The sequence below is a fragment of the Falco rusticolus genome, chromosome 3, assembly GCF_015220075.1.
Source record: "Falco rusticolus isolate bFalRus1 chromosome 3, bFalRus1.pri, whole genome shotgun sequence".
NCBI lineage: Eukaryota > Metazoa > Chordata > Aves > Falconiformes > Falconidae > Falco > Falco rusticolus.
This window is the reverse complement of record NC_051189.1, coordinates 102,354,497-102,373,358: the sequence shown is the minus strand read 5'-3', so window position 1 is coordinate 102,373,358 and position 18,862 is coordinate 102,354,497. Positions and strand designations below refer to the sequence as shown.

The 18,862-nt window shown below is 43.1% G+C and overlaps 1 protein-coding gene across 3 annotated transcripts in view; it reads left to right on the top strand.

Annotated features, from left to right (window-relative positions):
* SLC66A2 (solute carrier family 66 member 2) overlaps window positions 1-18,862 on the top strand; it is a 62,942-nt gene that overhangs the window by 13,522 nt on the left and 30,558 nt on the right. For 2 of the 3 annotated variants that reach the window (XR_005103183.1, XM_037380280.1), the window contains exon 3: window positions 853-906. The exons of the other annotated variant lie outside the window; for it this stretch is intronic. Coding sequence is in view for 1 of the 2 variants with exons in the window: in XM_037380280.1 (XP_037236177.1) it covers window positions 853-906 (54 nt within the window). In the remaining variant the exon portion in view is untranslated. The remainder of the gene's footprint in view (window positions 1-852; window positions 907-18,862) is intronic. 3 annotated transcript variants of the gene reach the window in all.

The window sequence follows — 18,862 nt, the reverse complement described above, 5'->3', positions numbered from 1 at the left end:
GTTATGCTGAAGACATTGTGACAGATGTCAAGCACACTGAATGTATGAACTATTCTGAAAACCAGTGCACAGTGTTCGTTAAAAACAGACTCTTAGATATCTCTTACTATAGTACAGCCCAGGCTCCGTAAGTAGAACATGGGCTCTTGTATTTTTTTGTGAAGATGATTTCCTCTGGTCATTCATCCAGACTTGTCTTCCTTCCAGTTGCCAGTTGCCTTAACCTGCCTTGTAACGTGTATCTTATTATAGCACGCTGATCCCTTGAAGAGCTCTGGTTTTGGCACTGGAAAGCACTCGTGTAATATATGGTTTTCAACTGGCAGAGGAGGGCTAGAGGGAAAAAAAATTAGCATGCAGAATGGTTGCAGATGGGGTCTGCTCCATCCTTGATATGATTGGCTTGACCTCAGGCTTTTTGAAACTCTTTTAGAACAGCATTTTCCATGGGAGGCAAGGCAACTGTATTGTCCTAGCTGATTATACGTACATATCCGCAGGCTCAGTGTTGCTGAGGTAACAGCTTGTTTTCTCTGATCACGAAGAGTATATAAGTAAGAGTTAAGCTGTCCGTTTCACTGGTTTTAAGCCTCCATTTTTTCATGCTGTGGGTTCTGCATTGTGACTGCTCTGGGCCTTCCTACTGCTTGACCCTATCTTAACATCCTGGGGTGGGAGCCTTACAGAAAGCACGGAGACTAAAATTTCTGGCATGTTTTGTTTTGGCTATTATTGTTTTATAAGCAAAATATACTAACTGACTAAACTGTGACTAGAAGACCCACTGTTGCATTTAATCATACAAGTCTGTTTGTCTTTCCTTCTTCCCCCCCTCAACTGTTTTTTACGTAGCTGCAGATAGTAAGGATGAAGAAATCAAAGCACCTCCCAAGAGATCCTATCTGGGTATGTACTGTACAAACCCATTCTGCATGAAGTTGTCCTCTCAACTATGTATTTTGTGCTTTGCTACCTTTTGTAACCATTTTTAGAAATGATTGCATGGTCATTTCCATACAGAATGCTTGCGTTGCCTTACATACTAAAACCTGGTGCGTGATTTTTTTTCCTCTTAATTTTCCCCTCCCCAGTTTTAACTTTCATAGAGGAAAAGATGCTTTCAGCTCTATTTCAGAAACCAGTTTTCTGAAGACAGTTGAATTCACCGCATTGGTGTCTCAATGATACCTTCCTTTTTCTTTTCCCAAGCTAGACAAGCAAATACATGATACAGGGATCCATCTCTTCAGACTTATATTTCTCTTCCAGCTGTGATTCTGCAGGAAACTATGAAAAATACAGGAGTATCTTTCAGCACTGTGTTCAGAATGCTAGATAAAAAATTTCCCACAACACTTGATACTCAAGCAAAATGCCTGCATCCTTGTGAAATTTTCTGTCTTGTTTCCCTGTCTTTCATTAGAACAGCCTCAAAACTGTTACTTGGGCATTAGTAACATTTAAGGTGAGAGCTTCAATCTTCAGTTTCAGAGTTGGAGTTTATGTTCTTTAGTTTGCCTAAGGAAGAGGAAATACTAGGTGCAAACCAGCTTTGCAGTATTTTCAATTCTTAATAGTTTGGGAAGACAGTTTTACCCAAGTAATGGCACTTCTGTTTTAATTAGTTGGGGCATTGCATTAAGGAAGTTATACTGACTAGAGATACAGAAGTTCCCTAGAGTCAACTTCTAGGCTGTTTTTGATTGAACTGATTTGGAATTCCACATTGATACTGGCTATGCTGTCTTGCGATTCTTGAGTTAGTAAGGGGTCAACTGAAAAAATACAGGGTAAAGAATAATATTACTGGTGCAGAAGCAGAGTCTCTATTTGTCAACAGACACAGTTAATTAAACTGGAGTTAGCTCTGAGAAACACTACCAAAGAGTTAATATTAACCTGAATGCTTTCTTGAAGCCATAAGACCATTCCTGCTAAGGTTAAATAGACTCTCTTTTAATGATTCATCTGTCTCCCCCCTGTCCAGATGTAGGGGCAAAATGCATGCTCTGAGAAATTTACCTTTTTTTTGGTCTGATACCAGTATTTTGCAAAGCACCTTTTCCTTTTGTGTTTTCAAAACATTTTTTTCCGGACTTGGTATCAAACTGTTTTGGTTTTCTGTTTGTCTTTAATTGTAGTTTGTAGTCATTCTCACTGGCTTGCAACACTAACCAATGGAATTTGTTGTTATGGAAATAAGCTTTAAGAAGTGGTGTCTTCCTTGTGCCTGTGTTTCTGTTGTCTTTTACTAGTATTCACCAATGCTTTATTTACAGTGTCAGCGCTAGAAACAGCTGTCTGTGCTCCTAGTTATGAGTGGATTATTTAAAAATGCTTCAAGTGGTTAAAGTTAAACAGAAATAAATAACTTAATGTGACCTTGTATTTATTTTAGTGTTTTTTTCCTTGTCATTTTTTGGTTAAAAAGGAATTTGTTTGGTAAGTTTCATAGCTTAAAAATTTGGTTTGTAGAAAAAAGCACCATAACTCTTAATCCAACTTATTTAAGTTTGAAACTTTTGGTTAATAAACTTGAAGTTTACTTTGGAATTGTTTAGCAAAATGGGATGAATCGAATTGCCACTAGGAAAGAGGATACTCTTATGCTATTGCTCAGATGAAGACTGGGGTGGGTGAGTCTGTTGAAATGTGATAATTCGTACTGGTGTAAACAAACTAGAAATGTTTTGAGGTGTTTGTGTATATAACGTACCTATAGAAGTATGTCCTGGCGGTTTAAAGAGTGGGCTGCCTGGTGCTTTGTCACAGTGTAACTCATACTTCAGTTTGCAGAGGACTTAACTGAGTTGCATCCTGCAGTGCTGTGTTCTGCTGCAGCGCTGGGGAAGCTGCTTGAAGTTAGGTAAGGGGAGTATTTGACATGCCTCACAATGTCTTTTTAATAAGTTTTGAGCTTTTTCATTTCCCCTATTCATTTTAGTGGTGTAAAAAATGTTCTTCGATGTATTTTTAGGCTTCAGAAACCGTTTGTATTACTTTCTGGTTACATAGTAAGCACTCTGTGTATTGTGTTCATAATTGAAGATTGACTACCCATAAACACTGTTCTGTTGTGGAACTGTTGAACTGTTAATCTGAAAGTGTGCTGGCCTACCAATGAATTTCAGGTGAATTTGGTAGATAAATACCGAGGCATGTGTTTGGTGCCTGCCTTTGAATAGGAACTGAGCTCCTGCTGTGCTCCCTGGGGTTGCTTTTAAGTATATTTTATTGTCAGTAATCCAACAAACCACTTAATGACACTGTTTTTCCACTTATTATCTGAAAAAGCCTTTATCTGGCACATGACTGTGACTTCTGAGCAGTCAGTGCTGAGGGGAGTTGGGGGTGTGGGGGAGGGTTGCTGTGGCTCCACTGCCCTAAGTAAAATAAATAGAATTTACAGTATGGTGGGCCTCAGAGCGTAGGGTTTCTTAATTTCACACAAATAAAATTATTTCCCTCTTTTTCTAGGCAAAGGAAGGACTAAAAAGCATTAAGGAGCTCCAGTTCTGAAGGAACAATGCTTTATTCCCTTTGTTTTCTAATGCAAGTGTCTAGTTCTACCTAATGCCTGCTAGCATTTGATGGCTACTGCTGAGGCTGAGCAAAGCCGTGGTTGAGTGATGTTTGCTATTTTGTTTTGGTTTTCCTGATGATGTGTTTTGGAACAGATCTAGATAAATGCCTTAATTTGTTGCACTAAAAGAGAAGTTTCCTCTCTATATATATTGAGCCCTGTGAGTGTTGGAGATTGTTGGGGCAGAAGTAACAGCACACTAAAGGAGGCATTGCTCCAAAGAGGCTGTGTATCTTTTGAAGTTGTTTCCAGTGGTCTTATTGGTGTGGCAGGCAAGTCTCAAACTGGATGTGGCTTGTTTGATTTTTTCCAGGTAGATGTTTAAACATTTTGAAGGACAATTCTGATGGATCACAAGGGTTTTTCTTCCTTCTCTGAAGGCTTGCAAACCTCTGTTGGTTTTAAAACTTGCCATATTACCGAACCTTGCTTTTAGCTCAAACAAAAAGTTATCCAAGTAATGTTAAGTTTTAAAACAGTAGTAATGAACGACAAAAACTTAATTCACCAAATGTGCATTGAAAAAATATTTAAAACTAGTTCTTTTTTAGGTGGGAAAAAATGTAAAATGTCTGTGTAGTTAACTGCACAGTTAGTATCTGCATAATAATGAAGAGAGAATAGTGAAGTGGATTAAGCAGGTGCAGTCATCTGCTACATGGTTTCCACTGGCAGCCTGACAGCCGGGTAAATAACTTGAACTTTCACCTCTTTTTTTTGTCTGCACTCTTTACTTAACTCAGGGCATCGGCTGGCTCATGATAAATTAGGTGTTGGCATACTCCAGAACAGCAGTAATACATTACATGTGCCACGGAGGACGTAAAGGATTTATTGGGCTCTCGGCTCTGTCTGTTCAGTGTTGGGTCTGTGTGGGTGTGCAGGGGCGTGCAGGCGTGCGCTGTGGTTTCCCATGGGTGCTCTGGCAGCAGCACGCACGGTGCACTCCTCTGTCCGGGTGCCGGCGTCCTGAGCCGAGCTGAGGACAGAGCCGAGGGACGGTTCCCTTGGGCGGCTGTGGGCAGCACTTGGGTTTCATTGGAAGCATGTGATTTCTACGCCATGCTCTCCAGTAGCCGAGTTCTCTGTACAGCTGCTGCGCAGTCAGACACCTAGCAAAAGCACAGTTGTTGCTGGGATGCGGCTGCCACCACCTTTGTGTGTAACTGCACACGCACGTGAAAGCGTTTAGACCCCTCCTTGCCAGGATTAGATGTATGTTTGTTAGGCTAATTTCGGAGTGCTTTTGTTGAGCTTCTGGGGAGGGTGTGCAGAAGAGGGATTGTAACAGCAACCCTGTGTGAAATTGGGATGCCAAAGAGATTTTGTTTCTTGTTCATTAATGGAGTTCTGGTTGTTGAGGAATTCAGGTCTACATTGCTTAAGGAAATGGCACCTGGCTGCATTGGCACTTTGGTTGTAGTTCTGTGTATGGTGGGAACAGTTATGTCCCCTCATCTTTCTCTGCGTCAGTATTTAGGCCTTTTCAGAACAGAAAAGAAAATGGAGATTCTAAGGATGAAGTAGCAATTTTCAGTTTGTTATATGGGAAATACTTAAGATGAAAACTGTAGAATCTCTGGGGTTTTTTTTGGATACCTAATTTTGTTTTCTTCTTAGTTGATGTTACAGATGAAACAAATAGAAGTCTGGAAAATAATCTGTTTATCTAGGTATGGGTCTGTGCTGGAGGTCTAAGTTTTCAGGCATTTCAGAATAGTTCAGTCCAAATAGAGCACCTACTAATTTTTTTTAAGGACCTTACAAATCTTTTGCATCCTGAACAGATAACTTTTTTTTTAAAACTACAGATGCAGGCAGGCAGAGGGAATAGTTTCATTAAAAAGGTGGTTGTTTTATTTTCATGGGGAATTCATGTTTCCTGAACCATTGCAAAACCAACACTAAAATACTTTTCTTTCAGAAAGCTTGAAAAAAATGGTTTTGTGTCAGTGTTTTCTGGGGCCAGTGTAATGTTTCTCTATAGATACTCTCTTTCAAGATTGAGTTCCATTTAGTGTAAATCTTCAGCTCCTCAGGCTAATAGGCCTTGAGTGAGAAGTTGTACTGCGGCCTTTTCTGTCCTGTTGAAGCGTTGGAAGTTATCCAGTAGGAGGGCATACCTTTTTGCAGTTTATCTGGTGCTATTCAGAAGTTATGAAAGGAAAGAATAAGTTTATCTACTTAAATTTTATATTCCAGAGGGACATTTTCCTTTTAGAAAAGACAGCTGGGAAGGGAGAAACCCAAATATTAGGTTATGATTGCTGAGGTCTCTCTGCAGCTGTGATCCCTGTCTCTGGTAGGCTGCAGTTTCCTTAACATGAGGCCCCCAGAAATGCAGGTGTGCCCCCCACCCCCGGTGAGGCGGTGGGGTAAGGCCAGTATGTTTGCTGTGTGCGTGTGTGCTTGTTACAGGGTGGAACGCGGAGCTCTGTGAAAGCACATTCCTGGCCACGGAGCGATACTGTCTTTCGTTCCCCGATTGCCCTGTGCCGGAGGCAGCTGTGCCACGTGGCTGCGAGGTGCAGCAAGGAGGGGAGGGGGAGCCTGTCCATAGACTTAGAGGCTGTGATGAGGGACCCAGGTGGGCAAGTTGCTCTGGAAATGCATGGCATGTAGCAGGTTTAGATGTGAGAGGCAAGCGATGAGATGCGTGGGAATAAAGGTGATGGATCACCAGCGGTTTCTTTTCATGGGAGGCATGGATGAACTTGGCAATAGGAGGGGAAGGGGCTGAAATACCTGCATGAGTGATACATAAAGTATGAGGCAACAGCTTCCAAGTCTTAAGCAGGTTTCAGATGCGTCGCTCTATTCATGAACTGCAGACATAATATCAGTAGTTGTAGTAAAGTGACAGGGAGGAGCACACCTGTTGCTGTGTTGCAGGCTTGCCCTGGTGGGCAGCTCAGCCCACGCAGCCGCTCGCTCACTCCCCTGCCGTGGAATGAGAGGAGAATCAGAAGGGTAAAAGTAAGAAAACTCATGGGCTGAGTGAGGTAGACAGTTTAATAGGTGAAGCAAAAGCTGTGTGTACAGGCAAAGCAAAATAAGGGGTGCATTACTTCCCATCAGTAAGCAAATGTTCAGCCATTTCCAGGAAAGCAGGGCTCCATCATGGGTAGCAGTTACTTGGGAAGCGACAAACTCCATCACTCCAAACACCCCCTTTCCTCCTCCTGAGCATGCTGCTTACACTTCTTGTGATCACTTGATGAATGTGTGAGCCGGCACAGGCAGGGAAACAAAAGACATCTGTATTCCTAAAACAGGGAGCTGAGAAGATGATGTTACCTATGCTCACTAGTGATCAGGCCTGGGAACCTGGAAGACAGTGTTCTGGTTTTGGGGCTACCACACTTTGGAAATACTGTTTAGCTTCCTTTTTAAGATTTCAGCTTACAGGCAGTAGGGAAAACAGCCAGCCAGAGGCCTGTAAAAACTCTGCTGAGTCAGAATGGTTTCAGCAAGACGTTTATTTGGGGGTAGAGCAGTATGTTCAGACTGGAGTTATGGGCGTTCCAACCCCTCCTTTTGCAGCAGCCTTGCTACTGCTTTTGAATGGCTTCAGCGAGAAAAGGGAAGCAGGCCATGCATTTAGTTCTAACGCAGTTTACAGTGCTTGTGTTTATAATTTCAAATGGTCTGCCAGGTTGAACGTAGGATGTGATGGCCCGTGCCTGTTCTGGCACCCTGCCTGCCTCACGGAGGATGGGGATGGTGGGTTAGGCCGTGCAAGAGGCTCCTGCAGCACGGGGACCTTGCCTTTGCCATGCGGTGTGACACACGTGGCAGTTGTCCAAAAGGTGGGAGCCAGTTGACACACACAGCTGAGGTATTTGTTACAGATTTGTTAAAAGCTGGGGGCTAGGTAGTATTCCACAAAGCAAGCCCAGAACTCAGAAGAATAATAATGACACAGTCTAGTTATACATACGTGTTTTCCAAAGTCTACCTAAAGGGTACATTGGTAATTAGTTATGCTTGGTAGTTTTCTATTGGTCTATGAATATCTTGCTTATATTTAAACTTACAGTGTATTTTTATTTATTGCGCATGTCCGGAGGGAGGTGGAGGGGTGAGTCTTTTTTAGTCCTGAACAGAGTTGGTGGTCGTGCTCTCCCCCTGCCGCCTTTGCCTTCACTAGTTAGTCTCATTCTGCTGACTTCTTGTCTTTGTTGCAATTAACTGGCTGTTGACATTTCTGGGGTAGGAGGTTCCCCTTATCAGGCTTGTAGTTCTCCTTCAAGACAGTCATTAATACAAGTTACAGATACATGACTAACCTAACTTCACTAGAAGTGAATCATTTTGTGTTGACAGCAGTAAGATAATGGGGGTTGAATGCATAGCCTAGCCATCACAGCGGCGGGGGGAGCGGGGATGGAGGAGTGCAGCTGTTGTTCTAAGCCTCTTTTTATTGAAAAGAAAAAGGTGGGCAGGGAACAGAAAAAAAATCCGTATTTGCTATCAGGAAATTCTAGTTTTATCTTAAACTGAGGGAAAACTGTCCTTTAACACTGGAAGAAGAGAGAGGTGGTGAAGGTGGTTCTGCAGCGTGGCATGAGCAGTGACACCAAGGGGCATGGCAGGCCGGGCTCAGCCCTGGGCTTCAGCACTGAGCTGCTGGGTCGGCGCTGGGCTGGCTGCTGGTGCCCCTGCCCGGCCCCTCGGCGGGGGTGAGCCCGCCGTGTCACCCAGCTGGAGGCGGGTAGGAAGGAGGTGACTGTTGGAAGAACTGCTGGTGGCAGGCTGGCACGACTGTCGCTTGGTGGTGTAGGGGGGAAATAGACGAGGGAGTAAAATGTGGATTTTGCTTGTGCTGTACAGCGTACCTGGGGCGGGGACTGCTCGCAGCAGCGCGTAGCCACACGAGGGTGCCCTTGGCTTTCCGAGCTGCCTGCCGGGCCGTCGGCTGGAACCCGCGAGAGGCTGCCGAGCTTGCTCCCGCGGCTGAGTGGGTAACTGTAAAAATAGCAAATAAACAGAGATTTTGAAAAAATCTTTTCCTCCGTGGTGAGAGAAAGAACAGCTGGGTGCTTTGATAACATCGGCAACGAACATTTAGACATTCCAAATAACCGATTTGTCTGCCCATCCTGTGGGTCGGGGAACATGTATACAGCAAAGCTGCTGCTTTGCTTTGGTAGATGCGAGAAGCTTTTGCAGTTGCCTGCTTCTCGCGCATGTCACGTGCCGTTGTATACTTGGTCACATCTAGATCTGAACGGTGAGATTTGTTCTTTAAACAAGGTCACAGAATAATTTGGCTTGGAAGGGGTGGCTGAGGTTATTTGGTCCAGCTCTACTTGGAGCAGGTCCAGTCAGATGAGGTTGCTCAGGGCCCTGGCCGGGTGAGTCTTATCTCCAAAGATGGAGATTGCACCACCTCTCTGGCATCTGTGCCAATGTCTGACCATCTTCATGATGATAAAGTTTTTCTTCCATGTAATTGGAATTTCCCTTGCTGTAACTCATTTCTGTTACCTCCTGTCCTGCCACCATTTGCCTTCAAGAAGAGCCTGCCTCCATCTTCTCTACGTTCTCCCTTTAGATAGCTGTAGGCAGCAAGAAGCCTTCTCTTAAAGCTGGACAAACTTGGTTCTCTTGCCTTCTCATGTACACCATGTACCTCAGTTTTTAAATAACCTCTGTGGCCCCACCAGTGGGCTCATTCCAGTAGGTCAATGTCTGTCTTGTACTTGGGAGCCCAAACCCGAACATGTTACTCCTCATACCATCTTGTGGACATTGAATAGAGAGGAATAAACACTTCCATCTGCTGGCCACATGCTTACTCGTGCTCAAATAGTCTGCCAGGCTGCCCTCCGCTCATCTGTCTGCACAGCTGCTCTCTAGTGGTTCAGCCCCCTGCACCTCTACTGTGGTGTGGTTACCCCTTCCCAGCTGTGCAACAGCCCTGCATTTCATGGTATTCCTGTTGGCCCACGTCTCCAGGCTAAGATCCCTTTCAATAGCAGTGCTGTCCCTCAGTTTATCACACACTCACCCTAGTCTGGTATTGTTCATGAACTTACCATCATCCAGGTTGCTAATAAAAGATGTTGAAGAGTGTTGGCCTTAGTGTGGATCACTGTGCTGCCTTGTAACTGGTCATAAATTGTATGCTTTTTCTTTGAAAGGAAAAATGCTTTGCTCCTGATGATCCGGCCAATTTTCTACCCTTTTTATTGTCCGCTTATCAGTTGATATTTTACTAATAAAGATACTGTAGGAGACTGCCAACAGCCTTGCTAAAGGCACCGTAAACAATATCCACTGCTCTCCTCTTGTCCTTTGAGCTAGTAATCTCATAACAGAAGGCAGTCAGGTCAGTCAGGTGCAGTTTGCCTTTGGTAAATCTATGCTGGTTGTTACTAGTCACCTTCTTGTCCTTCATGTGCTTTGAAATTACTTCCATGAGGACTTCTTCCATAACTGTCCCAGGGATGAGGTTAAGCTGACTGGCTTGTAGTTCCCCTGATCCTCCTCCTTGAAGACAGGTGTGATTTTATTTTTTTTTTTCTCTCCCATTCCCAGTCATAGAGAACCTCTCCCAATCACCATGACCTTTCAGAGATGATAAAGCAGCCTTGCAAAGACATCAGCCTGTACCCTCAAGACCCTCAGGTGCTTCCCGTCTGTGTCCTGTGACTTGCATAAATCCATCAATTTAGAGGTTCCCAAACTCATACCTTCCTGTTCTGTGGCTGCTGCTTCACTCCCTCAGCTTTGCTAGTAGAGCTCAGAAACTGCAGAGGGCAGACACTACCAGTGAAAGCACATTAAGGCATTATTAATGCAAGAAGTCAATAGGTAAGTTTAAAGCCATGGTGACAATGAGTTGACTAGCTTTGATTATGATATCATGCTTTGCTGCTTGTCTGATGTCTTTCAATTTCTGTAAGCAAAACAGGTGAGAAATTTTTTTGTAGATTTTCTAGATGATGGCTAAGTTGCCAGTTTAGTGCAAAAGGTATAATTAATGAAACATTTAAAGAGTAACTCAGTTCCACAGACATCATAAGAAACTTTCAAGCTGAGGTGGTTTTGGTTGTTAGTACAGATGCAGTGATAGCTCATTTTTTTTTTTTTTCCCCCTAACTGGTTTGTAACACTGGATGACATGGTGCATGCTTAAAGAAGTGCTGTGGTCCAGCACTGCCTGCTCAGATGTAATGGATTGTCTAGACAGCTTGCTAGGGAAAAAATTTCTGGCTGCAGCACATTTTTAGGATCTTGTTATAGATCCTGGCACATCCCCATTTTCTAGGTTTCATGTATTCTTAAAGAATGTTACCTTTGCATTTGTGTAAGTGGTGTAGAATCAACAGTTCAACACACGAACACATCATTAGTGTCAAAGTATCAAGAGTTATGTCCTGTGCAGGAGGTGGGGGCAGAGGCTGCCCTCAGCTTCTGCTGCTGGCTCTTGTATGCGGACTCCTATGAAAGGCAGACCCTGCTCATTTCGTATGTTGAGGCCCTGCAGGCATCGTTTGCTCAGGGCTTTTGTTTCTGTTTACAGTTTGTCTTAGTCCGTTGGAAATGTGCCCACTGAGATACCATACCCACTGTAGTATACTGAGTGGGAGGAATGGACCATGAGGTGACCCAACGTCTAATGCTGGGTGCCAGCTCTCACTTGGTCCCGATTAAAATGGTGTTTACAAGGGGCTAGTGTGACAGTAAGATGTCTGAGCTGACATAATATGTTCTACAAACTATATGTGAAGGTGATGCTCAAGGTACAACCTGATTGTTGCACTCAGCCTGATTTATTTTTTTCACTACATTTTATGTCCTATGTGTTTTATTAGCCTTCTTTAAAGCGCACTGGGAATATGAAGTTAATAGCTTCTACTAGCTAGAAATAGGGAACATGTTTAATGTCTAAGTTTCTGAAGCTTTTATAAATAATGACATGTTAACAAGATGTTTCCTTATGCTGGATATTGAAAGGCACTTATCACTGAAGCAGCAGTGCTTTGCCATTTTCATTGATGTACCAAGGGAAAACAAAATAAACCCCTATCCATTTAGACACAAATGTCATGCTTTTAACCTGTAATGTGCTATGCTGACCATCCTTGACTGAAAACAATTAGGAATAGTTTTATTTTACTGAAAGATTCCCACCTTCCCCCAGCTCCCACTCCCGCTTTGCAAGCAGTGATGCACCAAAGATACATTTATTGGAAAAGGGTTTTCAAGCCCTAGATGGACACCTCAAGTGAGAAAGAAGAAAGGTCTTTGCTACACTCCAGTTAGCTGGTCTACCTGGGCTGTTCACTTTTGGGAGATGACGCAGGAAATTCCATTTTATGTCCCAGCTGTGAATCGGGAAGACTGAGCAGTGGAACCTAGGTGGTCACTACCTGTGTCCCATGGGCATGCTAAGTGAGGGTGAATCAGGGCGGGGGTGTGTGTGTGTGTGTGTAGGTGCTCCTGCTTTCCTGCATGTTCTTGATCCCCTCTTGCCCTCACAAAAAGGATGCCTGCAGTTGGCTCTGTTTTGCCTTTGCCCCCGTTTAGCTTGTTTAGCTCTCCCCCTGAATGCTTTTAGCCTTGTAAAGGCTGCAGCTGAAACAGCCCGGCCATACAGGCTGTAAGGCAGCGCTGTGGCCCTGGCGTGGGCTGTGAGAGGTGGAGATGGAGGTTCCTCCTGCACAGGTAATTCCGAGTGTATCCTCTGAGCAAAGCCACTCTGAGGGTCCCCTGGGAAGCCAGGCTGCAGGCAGGAGCGGGACCGGTGGGAGCTTGAGGCAGGCACGCTAGCCCTGAGGCTTCTCTGATACTTGTGTTCCCTGTCTTTGGGATTGTCTGAAAGAGTGTGATTTTATCCTGACTTGGCATGGAGAAACATCTGGAATCTCGGTGTTTCCCATAAAAGAGAAAGGCCTCCAGTCTGGCTCTGCCCCTGCCTCCGAGTTGCCCGCAGAAGCCAGAGGCAGGCAAGGGGCCTGTGTCCCATCCCGGCCGCAGGCTGGTGGGCTGGGCTCCCATCTCCCAAGCCTGGTGAGATGAGGACTACCCTCTGTGGTGCTGGGATCAGCACTGCATCATGGAAAACTTCCCACTGCCTTACTAAGTTTTACTTACTAATTTGCTTTTGGGACAGTAAGTTCATGGTTGCCTTTATTTATGTTTATTTTTTTGAGTAATTTCTTATGAATTTGCAAGCCCAAGGCATGCTGAAGAACAAAAACCAAACCAAACACCCTCTGGGGTGAATGCCAAATTGTCACTCCTGATGCTTGGCAGTTAATAATAGGTGCCCAAAGAAAAACTTACAAATGCTGAAGAGAAAAAATCTGTTCGTGAATTATTCATTCAGGTGGGGAGATGGGCATTGTTGGGAACAATGACATAGATCTTCTTGGGATTTAGCCTGGAGGTGGTTTGATGGGAATGCTGCCATAGCACAGACTTGGCCTATGTATAGTAGTTAACAACTAAACCCCCCTCCTTTGTTGTACCTCTAACAATAGGAGACATTTGTTTCTTCTGAACTTTGTATTAAAAGTAACTTTTTTCCTGTACCGATACTCTATCTCATCTTACTGAGATGACAGTCACATTTCAAAAATAGGCAGCTTCTCTTCCCTGACCCCCTTGATTATTTTTTTTTACTGTTGCATGCACCCTAAATAGATTATTTCCAAACAGATGATTACATTAGATATTGGGACAAATTATTTAGACATTTAGCGGTGTGACAGTGCAGAACGTTCAGCAGCACTGGCTTACAGTCATGTTCCAGATTGCAGCCTGGGCTGCTGGAGGGTTGTGCAGGACATTGCATCGAGGAAGAGACAGAATTAAGGCAGAAGGATTTTTTTGCAAGCCATATTGTTCCTGAATTCACTTCAGAGTCGTCCCACAAACGGTTGTTCCTGCTTTAAGGCCCAAGCCATCTCTCTTTGATTTCCAGAGACTTCAGTTCATTGAAGCTGTGGTGAGGAAGTCTTATGTGGTAAAAGATTTGTTTCCTCTTTCTTGGTGAGGATGATTGGAGCTGCCTTTGCAAATAACAATTTGAATTATCAAGTAGGAGATACGGGAATAAAATACATCATTGTGTCTTTCATTTACTTCAGTAAAGCAAGCTTAGTTCACATGGTGACGTCTGTATCAATACAGTCATTATGCTGAAGTAGGTTTTGTTGCTGATGAAGGAAGTGTGGTACCTATACAGTTTAATAATCATACAGCTGTGGTGGGTTGACCTTGGCTGGATGCCAGGTGCCCACCAAGCTGCTCCATCACGGCCCTCCTCAGCAGAGTAGGGCAGGAGAAAGTAAGATTAAACTCCCCCTTGCAGGTCAAGAAGGCGGCAGTTTAGTGAAGCAACAGCAAAGGTGGTGCGTGCGGAAGCGAAGTGAGACAGAAGATGTTATTCCGTACTTCCCATGGGCAGGCGATGCACGGCCGCTTCCCAAGAAGCGGGGCTTCAGCGCGCGTAGCGGATGCTCCGGAAGGAAACGTCACAAATGACAAATGCCCCCCCCTTCCTCCTCCTCTCTCTCAGCTTTTGTATTTGAGCAGGTGCCATGTGGCGTGGGACATCCCTTCCTGGGCCAGCTGTCCCGGCTGTGCCCCCTCCCAAGGCCTTGCCCACCCTGTCCTTCCCACCTGCCCACACAAACACGGCACAGCGGGCTGCTGTGGGGCTTAGCCAGACCCAGTGCAACAGCATAAGGTGATCTGTTCAAACTACGTTTCTTGTCATGTTAATAATACGTTAAATAGCCATGTATTAGATTACTTGTAAGTTATAACAAGCTGTTTTAGTTAAAATTGGATTTCAAATAGAAATGTGGAATTTTTTCTTATAGAAAATATTTTTCATGTAGAAAATATAGAAATTATAGAAAAAATAGAAAAATGAATAACTTATTCAAATTTTAAAAATGCCAATAAACTGCAGTGTTTGTACCAAGTCTTCTGTGGAAACATGCTTTTTAAAAAAAAATAAAGCATGTATTATTTTTAGATAGATTTTTAGTAAAATTCATTTACTTTTCTGGTCATCTCGACCATTTATATTCTCAGCCACTATTCAGAAATGGAACAAAGTGGGTGTTACTCAGCTCCCAATCAGTTTCTTATTGTTTGAATAAATGAGATTTTTATTAAACTGAAAAAGTAAAAATTGTTCTTGCAAAAGCAGACAAAGCTTTCTAAGCTCTGGTTCCGGTGTATCAGCCAGTAATTCTTTAGATTTAGTATTTGACTCGTTAAAGCTATATGGTAGATGCTCAATGGTTTAAATGATATTAATAGACTGGCAGACATAGGCCTCATTAGAAATGTGCATAGTCACATTTTAAAATTTTAATTTGTTTTATTTTTGAGTAAATATTTTTAACTTAAATTTTATTTTATCTTGTTACTAGAAGAGTTATATGTTGTTTCTGAGTATATGGGGAGATGACATAATACTGAGTGGGGTTGGGGAGAAGGAGTGTAGCTTAGCTGTTCACGCGAAGGTGCTTCCTGTGTCTGTTGGATCAACACGGAAGAGGTGTAATTTTTCAGTGAATCATCAATTTACAGTGAGGATCAGGGTGCATGCAGTCTCCCTCCAGATGCTCAGAGTGCTAGTAATCATCATATTTCCCTCCTTGTGGAGGGAACTATACCACCATTATCCCTGAACTTATGAACATCTCCTTTCATGTGCATTTATTTTGTGCCCTACTTTCTTTTTGCTCTGCTCTGTGATCAGTATGCATTGCATCTACTGCACTGGGATCCTATGTTCCCTCCCATGGGTAGGGGAAACATTCCAAATCCCAGAATTCAGTTCTGACAGATTTATTTTTACTTGCATTGTACATTTAAAAAAACAAGTCTTGTTCATCCTGGATGATTCCATGGAGACATAGAAACTAGTGAAAGCAAGACAGATCCTGAGTATTTCAGGGAAACATTTTTTATTTTTAATAGTTGCTTAAAGCTGTCTTTTTTACTCTTACTTACGGCAACTCAAAAGCCTGATGAGAACTCGGGAGATGCAACATTTTAAATATTCAGAACATTGCTGTTTCTTCATGTAAGGTATACGAATTTCAGGTTCCCCCCCCCCCCCCCCCCCCAAAATCAGGACCGATACCACCATTTCTAAAATACAAAGACTACTTTGGCTTTTATACACACTTCAGTAGCCTTTGTAAGCTTGCTGCATTTTGTGTGTGGACACTTTTCTTTAAAATTTGAAGTGTATCTTATAGTCATAGTAATGAAAATTTTGCCAACCCCTCCTTATTTAAAGTGACTTTTTGATAGGTTCTTTCTAAATATCACAAACTGTGCAGTTTTTGCCAGGTATCTTTTTTTCCCCTCTCCTTATCTCCAGTTTTTATAGCTTTTGAAAAGAAATGGTTGCTGGTCTTGAAATTCTCTGCTTCCTCTCACCACCGTTTTTTGTCCGCTTACACAAACAAAAAACTTGCTTATGACTCCTTGCTTATGTTAAGGTTTTACACTGCTGACCTTTCTTGTCTTTGCATCCCTTGGCATGTAAAAATCAGGAGCAGTTACTTCAGAAAATGTCATTTGGCTTGAATTTTTTTACTGTCTCTTCAGAGACACTATTTACTCCCTTGTGCCTTTCCTCACCCCCTGTTGGGATTGGGTTGTAGAAGAACAAGTAACTGTGCTCTCAGGGAATACAGCAAACTTAATACTGAAATGGCTTAAAATAGTTTTTTCCACAGGTTCCTCATTAAATTTCTGTGTACAGTTGATGTCAAAGAACTGCTTAGTCTTTGAAGAAATTTACTGTTTCTTCACGGAAGAGCACAGAAGTGTAATGAGTTTGTGGACAGAACTGTTGTTTGGCAGCTCATTGCTGATGGCTGACCTGTCACCTTTCTCTGTGTCCCCAGCACTGGGAGCATGGGATGTGTAAGGGACGCGGCAATGGAGGGCAAGTCGCCGTGCCACTAGGCCAGGAAGAGAGGGGCCGTACCCTGTCGTGGCAGAGTCATCTCACTGGCGAGTGCTGCCAGCATGCTGTCTTCTGCCTGTTTTGGTGTGGAGTTTTCTTTGTTGTGCTTTTTAAAACTAATCATATTTATGAAGGGGGCATAACAGTCAAAGTCTTTGGCCTCCAGCAGTGGCTGGGTGCCGCGACATTTGGCAGCAATGGCAGTCTAAGATATTCCTGATCCTCTCTTTCTTTTTCACCTCCACTCATTCTTGCCCCCTCAGTTGTACTGACAGAATGGTTTGTGGGATTGTTTTGAACCAAATAAGTGCACAGATCTGGCTTGTTCTTTTTTGTGTGTAAAATCTTAAAAAAAAACAAACAACAAACCAACCAAACAAAAACCCCCACGTTTTGTGGCTTTAATGAGAAACACTTCAGGGAGCTAAACAGTTGTCGTGCTGTAGCTTGAGGGGGATGAGAGGGACTTAAACTTCTGCTGAGCAATGTGAACAATTTGTGAGTGCACACCTGGGTCACCACCAAACTCTTCATGACAGATCAACTTGCTTAACCCTAATACCTCTCTTTGCGGATCTTGGAGATCCATGGGCTGTGGAGCATTGCACTGCAGGCACAAGGTGTTCACCAGCTGTGGTGTTCCGGAGTGCATCTTGTTCTTGTGTAACCACGGCTCACATCAAAGGGGGATTGCTCTCGTTCAAGCTGAGCAGCTGGGAGGTTGAAGGGTAGTTCTGTTTGAGGGTAGCTCGCTCTGGCTTGGCTCCTCCAGTTACAAGTGCTGTAATCAGTAAGGCAGCCTGCGGGCACTCAAGTGAAACTCTGCACTGGTCTCCCTCCCTATAAATTCTTCCTGCTAATGCAAGTGAAGTCATTTGTATGGAAATTCCTCCTGTTTGGTCGCAGTATACAGTAATTTAGATTTGTGCAGATTTGTTGTGAACAGAGCGAGTTTTGGTTTAAAGATTGTGAGAGAACACTGCAGGCATGTAGGTTCTGGAAAACCTTCTGCTACCAGAAGTCCTTTTTTTTTTTTTTTTTCTCCCCCTTTCCCTAGAAAGTCATATGGAGATTGAAATTACTCCCAGATTCATCTACCTACATTTTTTTTTTAAAAGTGGATGAAATTCCATAGTCACCTTTACAAATGTCAGTGTGCTTAAATGATATTTATGGTAGCAAATAAGAAATTGTAAGTTGAGTTTTTTCTGCTACTGCTGGCCAGAAATTTGCTAATTGGTTGTTGGGGTTAAGGGTTGTCATTGGTGAATAGTCACATCTTCACAAACACATACGTAAATCATGTAAATGAATTTGCCTGGTAAAACTGTCTGGCAAGGGCAGAATTTATGCTGAGAGGAGACACTTCCTAACCTGACTGGGCAATAGCCTCATGGCTGGAGGCTCCTTTAGGACATGGAAAGACCTAGGCAGAAGGTCCTTAATTCAAATCAGAGACATTAAAATCTTGAATTTACTTCCCAAATCCCAGCTGTTTGTTTCCCTTCCTCTTCATCCTTCCCGAGGTGTTCCAAAGTCTTGCTTTTGTTGCAGTGTAGAGCAAAAATCTAGAAAGAACAATTTCTTTTTTTCAAAATGGGATTCTTGTTTGCCAGCCTACCCTGTTATTCTTAACTACAATAGACATTTGAAAGGAAGCCTGATGAATGGAGTAGATTGTGCACTCATTTTGAGATATTAGCATCTTTGTAACACAGTTCAGGTAATTAAAAAATAGTCTGACATTTCCGTGTGTGTAGCAGGGACTGGGCAGAGGAGCAAGGCAAGTGGGGAAAAAAAGAGCAGAAAGCTTCCTACCATTTTCTGTGGGCTTGTTACAATTTTGAAGCGTTCAACTATCGATACTAAAATAGGTCATTCTGTAGTTAACTGAGGCAATTGCCCAGAGATGTATATAAGGCCACCTGACATTATTTTGGCAAAAGAGGCAGTTGCACAGGGCATTATTGTGTTTGGATGCTAAATTAGCAGGGCCAGTTTGGGGGCTAGAATTTGTCTGGAGTGGTGGTGGGTTACCTAGGAAACAAGGATTAAACTTTCCACAAAAAATCTTAAATGAGGAGAGTAGTTTATATTTTTAGGAGTGTTTAGCTTTGTGTTGTATACATAATTAGATGTGCATGTATGTGTGCCTGACTGCAGTATCTGAAAAGAAAAAAATCACGTAAATGCTTTCTTTTTGTGGTGTCCTCACAATAGAGGAGGTAGGGTCTCAGGTATGTCAAGCTCAGAGGGAGCTGAAAAAGAGAGAGATTGTTTCTCTTGAGGCAAGTTACTGGCTAGTCAGCATTTTCCCCGGA